This window comes from Arachis ipaensis, chromosome B01, assembly GCF_000816755.2.
Source record: "Arachis ipaensis cultivar K30076 chromosome B01, Araip1.1, whole genome shotgun sequence".
In the NCBI taxonomy this organism is placed as follows: domain Eukaryota; kingdom Viridiplantae; phylum Streptophyta; class Magnoliopsida; order Fabales; family Fabaceae; genus Arachis; species Arachis ipaensis.
Window position 1 is genome coordinate 127,133,410 of NC_029785.2, and position 16,308 is coordinate 127,149,717.

A 16,308-nucleotide genomic window follows, 5' to 3' on the forward strand; every position below is an offset into this window, starting at 1 on the left:
TGACACCTAAAAGTCTAAAACTTTCCAGATGCTAACTCAACAAAAGTGAGAATTTTTCAATCATACAACATTTGAAATTCCCCTTTGTCATAGACAGGCATGCAGACAGTAACAACAATCTGCAACTGGTGTGAAGATTTCTTTAATAAAGAGCTCAGAGCATAATTCTCTAAGACAAAAATATTTTCTGCTTCGCACACAGGATAAATGGTAAGGTTTCTTCCTTGTAAATTCCAAAAAAAAAAAAAATTGACAATAGAATGATAAGATAGGCATAACATGAACAAGCTAACTTACCTTTGCAATTGGAGCCATCTCAACAGCAATATGGATGATATGCATAGGTGGTTCCTTCGCAATACCTCCAAAAACAGGTACATGATAATCCATTCCAAATTTATTGTCAAAAATTCCACCATCTTCTTTCTCAGAAAATACAAAGTCCATCATGTATGCATCTAGTGGAACCCTAACTGAAAAAGCATCATAGAACTTATTCAGCAATAAGGGTAAGGCAGACACATATACATTATTTCCATTTTTTTACTTTAAAAAAAATACATTATTTCCTTGAAGTCATGGACCTAAACCCGTGAAAATATTATGAAATTGTCCATCTTAATATGCTATTGTAATATGATACAATGTTCATGGACAACCATTCTGACAATAGATAGTAACTCATGCATTTCACAAATGCCCTAGAGCTTTCTTCATAACCTTTCACAAGAAAACACTCAGCATGTAGATCAATGGCTAGACTACAGTTTGGAAAACACCTTACGAACACAACCCATTAAATAGAAAGACCAGGAATCTGCTAACCACAATTGTACCAGCTAATTCTAGCAGGAGATAATAAAAAACGACCAAGCAACTAAAGAAACATTAAAATCCCCAATACTAATACGTGACAGTTTAATAGGTTCAAATTATGTGTCAAATGTAAAGTAGGAACAGACTCACCAGAGGCTTTGACATGAGTAGTATTCTCTGCAGGTAACATTCTCTGAGGTGGCAATGGACCATTTCGATGGGTCCAACGATTAAATGAGCCTCTAAACCAAACCTCTGGTTTTCCATTCAGATTTGTGTTAGAGGGGTTATAAAATACTGTCGCTGTGCTCCCTGCTTGAACATCAAGAGGCTCAGTAAAGACAATATGCTTTTGAGAAAGCAAAAAACTTTTCAAAGTTCTTTCCTTAGTTTCAGCTTTCATGAGAGCTGTTTTTTCAGCCTGCAACAAGAAAAAGTCCAATAACTAAGATTACCGGCTTGAACAGATGTCATCAAATTCAATTCTATTAGAAACCGAATTCAATTGTATTATGAATGAGTTCTTATATTTGAAATACACCGGTAAATTACATAATTAAATTCAATTACATATTGTTTGGACTGTATATGAAATTAATTGAATTCTTTATTTTGACTATCTCGTCCTTCATGAATAAAAGAGGCAACATACTAGATAATGTTTAAGGGTGTTTTGGATATATTAATTTAAATTGTAAGTCTTACTGAAACAAATTAGACCTATCTTGGTCTAATTTACTTTTGAACGTTTTTACATAATTGAATTCTCTTTGCATTTTAATTACAGGCCAGGGAATTGAATTCAAATTCTTTATAAAATTCAATTCCAGGGATCTCCAAACAACCTGGAAACTAGAATTCTTGTACGTGACATCTAATATTTCAGATAAACAGTGCATTAAGGATCAATCTAGCATAGCACAGCCATCACAGCTTAAGAATTCAAAGTATCAGCCTTACCAAAACCAACATGGTGAATTTCATATACTGTACATGAGATACCACATTACAATCATATATTCCCCACTAATTTTTCCATATTTTCAAATAGAAAAGAACATAAGCAGAAACAGACAGCCTAAATATTTTATTTATGCCAACATGGTATGTTAGCTAGAGCCTCATTATGGTAATCTGGAAGTCATTTCATGTAAAGACTAACCTTGGCACGTATAGCTTCCTCCCTTAGCCTCCTTTCCTGCTGGAGTTTTTGATATACCAACTGCTCTTCCCCAGCCCAATACTCTTCATCAGGTGTAAACTTTGTGACACTAGCATGGAAGTCTTGACGGCGATTGTTATCATACACATTTGCTTTGCCAGGAGGACCATTAGCAAAGACCCAATCCAGGACAACGGCTTCATCAGGCACAACAACTGCATCAAATGAGAGAGAACTAAAGAAGTTGCTTTAACATCAAGATAATTCTAAGGAAAAGCTCAAGATTCCCATTTTTAATATTAAGGATATCATCGAAATAGCTGTTTATCTTTTCTTATGGCCTTAACAAGTAATTGACCTGACCTGCTTTGAACATTAATAACTTATTCTAAGCCACTTCCAAAAGTATCACATTTTGACACCTCACAAAAGAAATTTGTATATCTCTTTGTCAGCAAGAATGCTGACAATAGAAACCAAAATAATGAGTTAGAAATGCTAATACAATTTTTAAAATTCAAAATTTTGAATAAGATGGAGGATAACTACATAAATCTCCTAACCCCAAACTCTGCAAACACAATCATGTATCAACAGAACCATAAAATATAGCATTACAATACAACACATTTACATAGTTTTTTTAACTTCAATTACATCTACGGATCTGTTTCTAAGATAAACAGATCTCACATAGCGGTTGTTCCTAACTTCCTACACTTTCTGTACCCATTAAAAAATTAATTTCAATGAAAAAGATATAAAAGAACAGAAGATAAGGAATAGAAGATGTAAGTCAGCATACCATCAGCATACCACCAATCACCGTCTTCTGAACCTGAGTTGAGAAGCCTTTCAGCAATTGACAATCCATCCTTCCAATCATTATACCCGCCATGAATCCATACTTCATTTGAATGTGCAAGAGGCCCAGAGCTTCTGTTATAACATAATCTGACCGAGTCCTTGCCTTCAAATTCATTAGGTTCCACATACCAAACGGTGTCGACGGATTTCGTAGCCTTTTGCATTAATTGCTGCAACACTTCTCTCCTTCTCGCGATCTCCCCCCTAGCCAGTGACCTGTCCTCTTCTTGAGCAATTCTCTCTGCTTCAATTTGCCTCTGCTCTTCTTCCTGTCTTTCCCTTTCAGCCTGTTCCTTTGCCAGCCTTTCTGATTCTTTACGTTTCTCGTCAAGTAAGAAATCTTCAAATGCATTTGCACTCATTCCACCATCAACAGGTATCGAGTAATCATTTTTGTCATTATTGTCATACACACTTTGCCCATTGAAGAACACAAAGTTTACTTTATAAGCTTCCATTGGAACATGCACCTGGCAAGACCACCAATCACCATTAAGATGTGTTTTATTTAACTTTATAGTAAAAGACTTCCACTTCCAATCATTAAATGCACCCATAATCAGAACATCTGGCTCGTTACTTAAAATTGAAAGACTCCTGTTAAGGAACAGTTCTATATCTTGATTGGGCTTAACTACGGGAGGATATACAAACAGCTTGTTCCCCAGTGAAATGTTTTCCTCTGCAATCCTCTCTATTTCTTGTTTACGATAATTTGCTTCCAACCCTAACTTGAAAAGATGTGAAGCTTCTTCATTTACTTTATCATCAACATCAATTTCTGCATAGTCTAGTGGCTTTGCCTCTTTATCTTCTCCATTCGCAACATCCCCAATGGAAGTGTCTACAACATTCCCCTCATCAATTGCAGAAACTTCTGCATGTTCTCCAACGGCGCCTTCTTCCTCGGCATCAATGTTAACATCAAGGGTTTTCTTATCATCCCCTGACACCTCACTAACTGTTGGGGTCAAAGAATCACCCTTGATTCCAGTACCCTACGCGGAAAATCTAACAAAAGACAAAGGCCAATTACAGAAACGAAAACGGGTGGTTTGGGACATCATCACTATAAGTATGACGAAGCAAAAGAACAAACCTGAAGAACTAGCGTTAATGCAAGAAGAAACACAACCAGCCTTGAAGTCACGTCTCCACTGTGAACACCGAAGCAAATAAAGTGTGATTCGGAGATATTTAGCAAATGCATGAAATCGAGATCTAACAAACCACCGTTCGTAATGATTAAATTAAAATAGCATTAAGAAAGCATGAAATTGGAATGACTTCAGAAACCAAACAAATAATATATATATATCACGGGAATAAGGAGTGACTGACAGTTGATGCTCCGTGAGGAGAGAAGAAAAAGAAGGCCGGAGCACCAAATGGCGTCGTCTTCTTCAGCTGAAAAAAGCTTCTTCTATCGCCAAACGCCGTCGTTTTGCAGTGCACTTGCAGTTGCAGCGACATCTCCATTCCTATTAGTATGTGCCTTCCAATTCCTTCCAATAATTCTTCCTCACAACAACTACACTATTACGTAAATTTAAATATACGAGCAATTATTCATCCAGCAATCATTCTCCCTTTGAACCTGTCCAATCAAAACAATTAATCTTTCGTATTATAAATAATAAATTAATATAATGCTGTAAGAATTAGGGGACGAAATAATATATATAGTTGTAGTGTACTGATAACGGCGGAGAAGAGTGTAGTATCTGAGCCATACGTTGATTATGATACTCTGTATATTAGCCGCATCGTATTGGTTTTGGAGCGGTAAGGCGATCGTTGGTTTCTCTTTCCTTGTGTTGTATTGATGAAATTGACGGTGGATGTTGATCTTGTGATTGGTGTTAACGTGGGGTTGGATGCAGAGTAGAGGGGACCAGAGATATTGGTTGAGAAAGCAACGGTGAGAAAAGGAATTGGTCTCAATTTGCGATTTGCACGTAAATTTCAATTCAATTTATGAAATCTTTATTTATTTATTTAATATCTACCTTTTATGAATTTGACTAGTATTATATTTTAAAATATTTTTTATGCATAAATATTAAAAGAATATTGACATTGTTAATTGGATATCATATTAGACTTTATAAAATAATTATTATTTTAATTTTGATATTCAAATAATTTAAAAATAACTAATTTATAAATAGTATTTATTAAAAAAAATTTTCCAAAACAAGACTCATTTTTTTATGAATTTCTATTATATATTGATTTTGTATGTTTTTAATTATATGAAGTTAATTTTTTTAAATTCCAAAATACAAATTAAATATACTGAATTAGGGGAGAAAAACTTATGGTCAGTTTAATTCAAATTTCGGAGATTCATAAATTTAAGGATTATATTTGTGTAAATTCATAGATTAGAGAATCGATTTTGTGTTTTAAAAATTTTTAAAAAGTTAAATTTTACAAATTGAATGGTCACATTTATAATTTTCATATAAAAAAAATACCAAATTTTACACATGGTTAAAAAATACTGTTCTAAATCCAAAATCAAAATTAAAAAATGTCAAAACAAATGATACATATCATATTTTATTTTGTTTTAATTTATATGTTAGAGATTTTTGTATATGTTAATTACGTTGAATTTTTGTTTGGATTATATTCTATTTGGATTATATTCTAATTATTTAAATTTGTATCGTTATAAGAAGAGAATACTATCACCAAATTATAATAGAAATTTTTTTTATTTTAATTTGTATGTTGAAGATTTTTGTGTAGGTTAATTATGTTGAATTTTTGTTTGGATTATATTCTAATTTGATACATTTAGTTAAATAGTATTTGATTTTAGGATGTATTTATCATCTATCCTAAAGGCACGTGTTAAGACTAAAAATTAAAACTTAATATCTTTATATACCTGTGAGTATCCGCTTCTTCCACAAGAAGAAAATAAACAAAAATCCATAAAGAAATAAAAGGGATATAAAAAACGTTTTATTAAATAAAATAGAAGACAGGGAGCATCTTCTCCACTAAAATTCTATTGTCATTCTTAAATATGAGTCATATTTATAAAATTTAAAAACTAAAAATTGAAACTTACTTACAAATTTAAAGATCAATTTGAGTATTAAGTCGTCATTTAGATTCATGTCATCAAATGGAGGCTTGCCATGTAGGGAACTTTACACGAGGTTTGTGCCAATTGCCAAATCCAGACATGTATTAATTCCCTATTTGCATTAATTTATGGGTAAACTGTTGTTTGTTGTCCTTTTGTTAGTTTTGGGTTAAGTTTTATTTTTGTTTTTAGATTTTATTGCCATATTTTTATATTTTAATCAAAATTAAATATTTTTTATTCTTTAATTCTTTTTTCTTTTGGAATATAATTAAGAACAAAAATTAAGGGAAGAGAAATAATTTTAAAAAGTAAAACTAAAAAATAAAAAAGGGGAACCTGGTGGCCATAGTGAATGGACTTCATCATAGCGTAGCAGCTGTCTTTGCCGCCACTAACGAGCGCCACCACCTTCATACTCGCTCACTTACTCACTCACTGAACTGAACTGAAGACTTGAGTTTTAGGGCAAAAAGGGTAATTACCAAGGTTGCGAGAATCAAACCGGTCATTGAACCGATCAAGTGATGGTTCAATGGTTCAATGATCTAACCGAGGTTGAACCGCAGTTGAACCAGTTTAAAAAAAGTTCAACAATAACTTTTAATAATCAGTAATCAAGTAATCAATAACTTAACAGCATCATTTCCATTTCCCACAAAGGAGTAAAGGACTGAATAGTAAAGATCCTCAAATCCAGAAGCATACAATGGTAACACAAAACAAAGTTCAATTCAGTTACAAATTCCTAAACCTGCTGAATATAAGAGAGCCAAAGCGTATAATCATATTTAGTTTTTGGTATTCTAATCAATTAATCAGCAACATGATTCTGACTTTTGAATCCAAACTAGACTGAAAACACATCAGCAACGAAAACTAAATTGAATCCAATTCCAAACTCAGAATGCAAATTAAATTGAATTCAGAATCGCACCAGCATTCAACAAATTAATAAATTAACCATCAATAAAATTAACTCATGAAATCAGAAAATCTGAAATCCAGCAAATTCCCTATTTGAATTAATTTATGGGTAAACTATTCTTTGTTGTCCTTTTGTTAGTTTTGGGTTAAGTTTTATTTTGTTTCTAGATTTTATTGCCATATTTTTATATTTTAATCAAAATTAAATATTTTTTCAAACATTTTTTATTCTTTAAATCTTTTTTCAGAATATTATTTTTTCTTTTATTATTCTTCTATTATTTTTACTATTAAACACTAATTACCATTATGGTTCCTATAATTATGATTGTTGCTGTTATTTAAAAGAAAATAATAATAGAAAAATGAATATGTTGGGAAAAAATTAATTTTAACAAAACTAAAATTAAATAAAATAAGATGTTTGAAATAAAAAATACAAATATTAAAAACAAAATTAAAATTTAGCACTAAAACTTTATGCTTCATAAAGATTCACTTAAATTAACTGGAAAAAAAATTAAGTGAAATCTAATCTTTAAATAATTTGTTCAATTTTCTTTATGGCGAGAGAGAGAGAGAGAGGAGTAGGTTAAGCTTGTAATCAACTAGTTAATACACGTGCATGGTGTGCTCTTATTTTGGTTTACATGAGATCTGTGTAATTTTGTTCAAAGGCTCTGAGCAATTTATGCTTTCCTACTATTACGAGGTCAAAAATAAATATGCGGCGATTATTTTTAGAATTACTATATCTCAGAATGTGATTATGTCTGAGTTAGTTATAACTGTCATTTTATTCTATTATGCATAGTTACTAGTTTATAATTATTCATGTAAAATTTACACATTCAAAAATTTCAAAAACTACACACTCGAATTTTTAGAACTGTACATCCCAAATCCTGTTGACTAATTATTGGCTAATTTGTATTTTTTTTTCTAATTTTATCCTATTTCAAAAATGTTGCAATAACTGCTATCAGCTATAATTATATTAACATATACTATAATTTTAGTATCTGAAATGTGACCTATTCTTTTTGATAAATTTATTAAAAAGGAATCATGCTTGTATAAATTATTTAAATCTCATCATTGTTGCATTCTACTTTATCGAGTAAATTTTCTAACATCAAATTAAAGAATATAGATATATTTTTTCCATAGAAAATACAGTGGCTGACAATCCTCCAGCTAAGCGCATAAATATAGAAGGTTCTTTACATGAATGAATGGCTAAAACAAAAAAAAAATGATGTTATTCAAGAATTAAAATCCAGAAATAAGAGCTATGTTACCTCAATTGGTTTGTTAAGACTATTCAAAAAATATATTTTAATTTATAAATCATACATAATAAATCAAGCTGCATATCAATTTATGTATCAAAAATTAGCAAAATGCACTTTCAGTGTACAATAGTTAATATATAATGAAGAAAAGATAAGCTAATGTAGGACATCAAAATTAAAATGAAATAATATGAATTGACAGAAATGTGGTTGGTACACCAAAGAATGAATGGTATGATCTGTTAGTGTTAAAAAAAAATGGAGAAGTGACAAACTGTGAGACCGAACAACCTTTTACACTGCTATACATGTATTATGACTTTTTCTTTCTTCCTTCTTCTAAAAGAAGTGGTGCTACAACGGTATCATATGTTTTCTGGTGAGGGACTACTCCCTTTAGAATCATGTAGTCATGCAATGCAATCACCTCGTCAGGACTACATGTCTTGATGAAGTGAGTAACAAGTGTAGTGTATGTTACAAAATCAGGCCGAATACCCTGGACAATCATCATCTTCGTCAATTCGTTTGCTTCTTCCTCGCAACCACACTTGCAGAGAAGGTTTATCAGTGTATTATACGTGACTCTATTCGCAGAAATTCCCAAGCTCTTCATTTCGATACTTTATCAATCTGTCCGCCAGTGCAATATCCACTAATTAAGGTATTAAAGGTCGTTGCATCAAATAATCTTCTCTTTCGCAATTCATCAACTATGTATTCTACAGCATCTATTGAGGCCATTTTACACAGACCATTAATGACAGAATTTTATATTGTCAAGTTAGGCTTCTCATCCATCTTTATCATCCAATCAAAAACTTGAAGCGCGTCGTTTGTGTTACCTAGTTTACAGTATCCATCAATCACAGTTCCATATGTATAAACATCAGGAGCTAGGCCACGGGTAATCATGCTGCCCAATAGTTGCTTGGCAACCGCCATGTTTTTCCTTTTGCATATATGGTTAAGAAGTATGTTATGAAAAAAAGAATCCTGTATTAGGTTATGTTCTAAAATCTGGCTATGAAGCTTAAGAGCTTCAGTCAGATATCCTTTTCTGCAAAGGCCTTTGGTAAGGATTGCATAGGAGTAGTGATCAGGGCATATATGCTTATCAATCATGTCAGCTAGTAGCAAAGAAGCTTCCTCAATACCTCATTCATGATAAAGCCAATGTAAAATCGAATTGTAAACAACATTATTAGGGACCAATCCCCTTTCCACCATTACATTACAGAGCCTCAGTGCCTCCTCCAAACTTCCCCACCTAGCATAACCATCTATCAAAGTAGCATATGTTCGAACACTCGGCTCTATACCTATCTTGACCATTTTACGAAGCATCTCTTCTGCAAGTAATAATTTCCCATTCTTACAGAATCCGTTGATTATGGAGTTGTAAGTAACAGAATTGGGCCAAACAAAATCCCCCTAACATCATGGCTCTTCAGATTCTCTCGAGCTTCTTCTGCTGCCTTCTGTTGCTCTTCTCCTACATTGGAAAACGCTGCCACAACCGTTAGCATACACTGTGAAGAGTTAAGAGTCACACCCAATTAAATTAACTCGTGTCCACAAAAAATAGCCACTAAATCAGCAACTTGCATATAATACATATGAGAATACAAATTTATCTACTTAATATATTAAAATTGGGTTTTCCCAACTAATGAAAGTGAGGTGTCGATCCCTCGTGACTCCGTTTTCCCTCCAAAATAAATACACTTTTCTCTATTCTAAATTATTTTATAAAAAATATTTTTATTATAATTATATTATAATTAATATTTAATGAATAATACATAATTATACTAATTTAAGAATATAACTTCATTATATACGGATTCTATGTGTTCGATCGTATGATGTTATTTCGGTTGGTTGTTACGAGAATAACTCTAATCTATACGTATTTAAGGATTAGAATAGATTAAATATTATTTAAGTAATTTAGTTCTAATATTGGTATTATTTTATTAAATTAGTTTTAGAGAAATTTAAATTGTTGTCTCAATTTATATATTATGACTATTCTTTTTGGATATGTTATTTTTAAATTTTTTAATATGAAAATTTTTTTTTTTTTTTTTTATTTTTAAGTTGTTTTTTTTTTTTGATATATGTATCACCTTTTTTTTATTTCAGATTAGTAATGTAATTATTAAGAGAAATATAATTCATCAATAGATTAGAATGATTAAAAATTTAATTATATTGTGTGGACACAAGATTGATTAATTAAGATTAAGGCGTGAAAAAAAAGAGTCATAATACGTGATTTTGCTTTCTTGCTAATATATAAAAATACGTGAAAAATTTTTAAAATATCACCATTAAAAAAAATTTGTTAGTCATGCATATAAAAAGAGATTGGAGGGGATGAATGGGTATAAAAAATAAAAAATTATTATTTGATTAGAAAAAAAATAATTATATATATATATATATATAATATTAAATTAAAAGAGTAGATTTTAATTTTACATAAAATAATATAATAGATATAGAGTATAAATAAATTTACTTGACAAATATAATTATTCATAGTGTGATATTTTATTACGATAACATATCTTTGTGTATTGTAAATATATATATATAAATTAAAAGAGTAGATTTTAATTTTACATAAAATAATATAATAGATATAGAGTATAAATAAATTTACTTGACAAATATAATTATTCATAGTGTGATATTTTATTACGATAACATATCTTTGTGTATTGTAAATATATATATATAAATTAAAAGAGTAGATTTTAATTTTACATAAAATAATATAATAGATATAGAGTATAAATAAATTTACTTGACAAATATAATTATTCATAGTGTGATATTTTATTACGATAACATATCTTTGTGTATTGTAAATATATATATATAAATTAAAAGAGTAGATTTTAATTTTACATAAAATAATATAATAGATATAGAGTATAAATAAATTTACTTGACAAATATAATTATTCATAGTGTGATATTTTATTACGATAACATATCTTTGTGTATTGTAAATATATATATATAAATTAAAAGAGTAGATTTTAATTTTACATAAAATAATATAATAGATATAGAGTATAAATAAATTTACTTGACAAATATAATTATTCATAGTGTGATATTTTATTACGATAACATATCTTTGTGTATTGTAAATATATATATATAAATTAAAAGAGTAGATTTTAATTTTACATAAAATAATATAATAGATATAGAGTATAAATAAATTTACTTGACAAATATAATTATTCATAGTGTGATATTTTATTACGATAACATATCTTTGTGTATTGTAAATATATATATATAAATTAAAAGAGTAGATTTTAATTTTACATAAAATAATATAATAGATATAGAGTATAAATAAATTTACTTGACAAATATAATTATTCATAGTGTGATATTTTATTACGATAACATATCTTTGTGTATTGTAAATATATATATATAAATTAAAAGAGTAGATTTTAATTTTACATAAAATAATATAATAGATATAGAGTATAAATAAATTTACTTGACAAATATAATTATTCATAGTGTGATATTTTATTACGATAACATATCTTTGTGTATTGTAAATATATATATATAAATTAAAAGAGTAGATTTTAATTTTACATAAAATAATATAATAGATATAGAGTATAAATAAATTTACTTGACAAATATAATTATTCATAGTGTGATATTTTATTACGATAACATATCTTTGTGTATTGTAAATATATATATATAAATTAAAAGAGTAGATTTTAATTTTACATAAAATAATATAATAGATATAGAGTATAAATAAATTTACTTGACAAATATAATTATTCATAGTGTGATATTTTATTACGATAACATATCTTTGTGTATTGTAAATATATATATATAAATTAAAAGAGTAGATTTTAATTTTACATAAAATAATATAATAGATATAGAGTATAAATAAATTTACTTGACAAATATAATTATTCATAGTGTGATATTTTATTACGATAACATATCTTTGTGTATTGTAAATATATATATATAAATTAAAAGAGTAGATTTTAATTTTACATAAAATAATATAATAGATATAGAGTATAAATAAATTTACTTGACAAATATAATTATTCATAGTGTGATATTTTATTACGATAACATATCTTTGTGTATTGTAAATATATATATATAAATTAAAAGAGTAGATTTTAATTTTACATAAAATAATATAATAGATATAGAGTATAAATAAATTTACTTGACAAATATAATTATTCATAGTGTGATATTTTATTACGATAACATATCTTTGTGTATTGTAAATATATATATATAAATTAAAAGAGTAGATTTTAATTTTACATAAAATAATATAATAGATATAGAGTATAAATAAATTTACTTGACAAATATAATTATTCATAGTGTGATATTTTATTACGATAACATATCTTTGTGTATTGTAAATATATATATATAAATTAAAAGAGTAGATTTTAATTTTACATAAAATAATATAATAGATATAGAGTATAAATAAATTTACTTGACAAATATAATTATTCATAGTGTGATATTTTATTACGATAACATATCTTTGTGTATTGTAAATATATATATATAAATTAAAAGAGTAGATTTTAATTTTACATAAAATAATATAATAGATATAGAGTATAAATAAATTTACTTGACAAATATAATTATTCATAGTGTGATATTTTATTACGATAACATATCTTTGTGTATCGGCTCCCTATATAGCAATAACATATATATATATTTCTTTTTAGCTTATTATTTTTCTATCACATGACATATTTATTATTATATTTCAAATTTAGAGTTTCTTTGATCTAACATTGCGGTGAAAGAATGGCAAGCAAAAAAAAATATAGGAACATTCCAAACATAATTACGGCTAATATTTTTTTCTTTGGTTTTCAAATATATTATTTATTTTATTTATTTAGAGTAATAACTAAATTTATTATAACTGTAGTACAATTATCCTTAAACTATTAGTATTATTAGTATATTTTAAAATTTTTGACATATTATTAGTATATATAATAAGCAATAGTAAATTTTCTTTCATGTTTATCATTTAAAAAATTTATAATTTTGATATAGTCTTTATTCTATTTTTTTTCCATGCTAATGACGATTGATTATGATTCTATCAATAGTATCACCTATAGTAGATTATACGAAGAGAAATTATGGAAAATAAAGACAATAATTATAAGCCTATAGAAAGTCTAATCCAAGTTTGACAAGAGCAAGACGGCTTACATAGAAATAGTTCTAATAGATGATAAGATTAGTTGATTCATTTACTAAATTTTTTCAAGTAATGCTAAGTTCAATTTTCAGCCCAGTACCTCATTGTCTCATTCATTCTCAGTATCTATCTTCTCTCTTCGCGTCATTTGTCTTCAGCCTCAGAGTGGTGGCGTGGGTCTCAGCAAGTCAGCATCATCGTCAGCGCTGTGGTGCTCTACTTCCAGAGTTTCAATGGAACCTCAGACTTAGGTATATATGAATTTGCTTCATTGATTGATTTCATTTTTTTTTTGTTCCTTTTATCTTCTTGCTGTACGAATCTGTTTCATTGAATTCATTCAATTATTTTTTTTTTATACTTATTTTTTTGTTAAGGTTTTTTGTATGAGTTTATTTCATTCATTTCATTCAATTATTTGTTTTGTTCTGTTTATTTGGTTGTTTGAATTTTTTTGGGTTCTAGTTATGAGGGTTAAAAAATTTTGGTATTTGTTTTTAGAGTAAATATTGTTTTTATCCCTAACGTTTGGGGTAAGTCCTATTTGTGTCCCTAACGTTTAAATCGTCCTATTTGTATCCTTAACGTTTATAAAAGTGATTCAATGTTATCCTACTATCAATTATACTAACAAATCAGATTATATTTTTCAATTATTCTCACTTGGATATATTTATTACCAATTAGGTCTCACTTGGATGTGATCGATTTTAATATTATATCCACTATTTGTGTTTAGATTCAATTATGTCCCTAGAAAAGTAAATTATGTAAATATTGTAGGAATTAGTATTGAGAAGGGGGATAGAGGCCCAAAACAAGAAAACTAATTAGCCATTTACTATTCTCGCAAACACTCGTTGCCTCCTATCAGCTTCAATTGTTGGAACAAGAAAGGGGAGAGACAAAACAAAATGGTGGAGCCCTGCCGGAAGATTATGGGCATGCTTGGCTAGAACGTCGGCACTAAAATTGGCTTCTCTCAAGACGTGTTTCACTCGGAAGTCACCTGGATTTGCCTGGAGCTCTTTAATTGCACGGATGAGGGAGGTGCTATTATGGAGGTCCGTAGATGCATGCTGCAACAGATTCACTGCACAGGTAGAATCTGTCTCTACTTGTACCTTCTCCATTCCCATATCAATTGCAATTTTAAGACCTGTGTAGATTGCCCAAAGTTCTGCTTTAGTAATGGTTACCTTTCCAATGTTCATCATCAACCCTGCCATAACCAGGCCGTTCGAATCTCTGAGAATGCCGCCACACGAGCCAGAATTTGAAGTTTGCAGGACCGAGCCATCAACGTTAAGTTTGCTCCAGCCCGCTTCCGGTGGCTTCTAACCAATAAGGATCGAGTTTGTCACTCTGAAGGTTTTGATGCTTCTCTCTGTAAGGTCTAACGCTTCTTCATAGTTTCTGGCCACCCCTCTAATTTCTGGGATTACTCTTTCAAAAGGGATGTTATCTTGATTGAAAATTAATTCATTTCTTTTCCGCCAGATAATATTACAAGAAGTGAGAAAGAAAGTGGGACATGAAGTCCCACAGCTAGTGCGAGAAGTCCTGGACAGGTTATCGTAGAGCCAGTCTTGGAGATTCTGGCTGAAGAAAGGGTCCTGCAGGTCTCTATTTGAGTTGCTCATCCAAATGCCTTGGGCGTATGGGCAGTCCCTCAGCACATGGAGCAGACTCTCTTCAAGATTCGGGCATCTCGGACAGCAATCATTATCGGTAAGCCCCCGAACACTTCTTTTTAGATTAGTTAGCAGCGCGTTATGGCTTAGGAGCCAAGCAAAGGTTCTCAGTCTCTGGGAGAAGTGAATAACATTCACAATATTCTTCGGGATGCCAATATCTTTGAGAGTGTCAATGATAAAATTCCAATTTAGACGGTCATAGGCCTTCTCCAAGTCTATTTTGATTGCCATGAGTCCTTTACCACTAGCTCTCATCCTCATAGTATGGATCACCTCTTGTGCTACCAGAATGTTATCTGCACTAATTCTTCCTGGGATGAAACTAGCCTGGGTGTTAGAGACAATGTACCCCAAGTGCGCCTTTATTCTTTCTGCAATAACTTTAGTAACAATTTTATAGCAGACGTTACAAAGACTGATAGGTCTGAACTGTGCAAAGTTTTCAGGTGAGGGAACTTTAGGAATGATAGAAATTAAGGTTTGATTTGCTCCAGCTATATTCTCAGGATTTCTAAAGATCATATGCACCCAATTCACCACCGAATCAGATACAATGTCCCAGGAATGCTGGAAAAATTTTGCTGGCAGTCCATCACTTCCTGGCGCCTTCCAGCTTCCCATATTGAACACAGCATGTTTAACTTCTTCATGGGTAATATTTCTNTAAGCCCCCGAACACTTCTTTTTAGATTAGTTAGCAGCGCGTTATGGCTTAGGAGCCAAGCAAAGGTTCTCAGTCTCTGGGGAACCCTGGTTTTCTAGCAAATTCTATAAATCTGGTCTGAGTCCCTATCTTCAACATAGTAGCTTTTGTAGGCTCATTTGATAGAGAAACTGCCCTGAGGTTTTGGTAGCCATCCTAGGGAATCCGGTCCGAGGGAGTGGTGGGGAGCTTTAACAGTACGAATCATAACGATAATCTCCTCTGGGATTAGCTGAGCTAACCTCTCCCAATTCCAACATCCTTCCGTCGTAGCATAGGTTGCTAAATCCTCGTCAGCTCTGTCTTCCCCGATCTGTTCCATCGATAACTCGCTCAGATCTGAGATACCAGGAATCCAGTGATCTTTCCAGAATTTAATGCTTCTTCCATTTCCAATCCTCCAGATTAAATTGCTTTGAAATCGGTCCCAAATTTTAACAATACCTCTCCAAGCATT

At 30.2% G+C, this 16,308-nt stretch overlaps 2 protein-coding genes across 2 annotated transcripts in view; both read right to left on the reverse strand.

Moving 5' to 3' along the window:
* LOC107612781 (soluble starch synthase 3, chloroplastic/amyloplastic) overlaps nt 1-4,055 on the reverse strand; it is a 10,121-nt gene extending 6,066 nt beyond the window's left edge. The window contains exons 1-5 of the mRNA XM_016314528.2: nt 3,945-4,055; nt 2,784-3,843; nt 1,979-2,193; nt 967-1,237; nt 298-473 (exon numbers count right to left, since the gene is read on the reverse strand). Coding sequence (XP_016170014.2) covers nt 298-473; nt 967-1,237; nt 1,979-2,193; nt 2,784-3,843; nt 3,945-4,055 — 1,833 coding nt within the window. The remainder of the gene's footprint in view (nt 1-297; nt 474-966; nt 1,238-1,978; nt 2,194-2,783; nt 3,844-3,944) is intronic.
* LOC110266907 (glutathione S-transferase U5-like) overlaps nt 15,967-16,308 on the reverse strand; it is a 4,300-nt gene continuing 3,958 nt past the window's right edge. The window contains exon 2 of the mRNA XM_021111962.1: nt 15,967-16,190. Within this exon, the coding sequence (XP_020967621.1) occupies nt 15,967-16,190 (224 nt within the window). The remainder of the gene's footprint in view (nt 16,191-16,308) is intronic.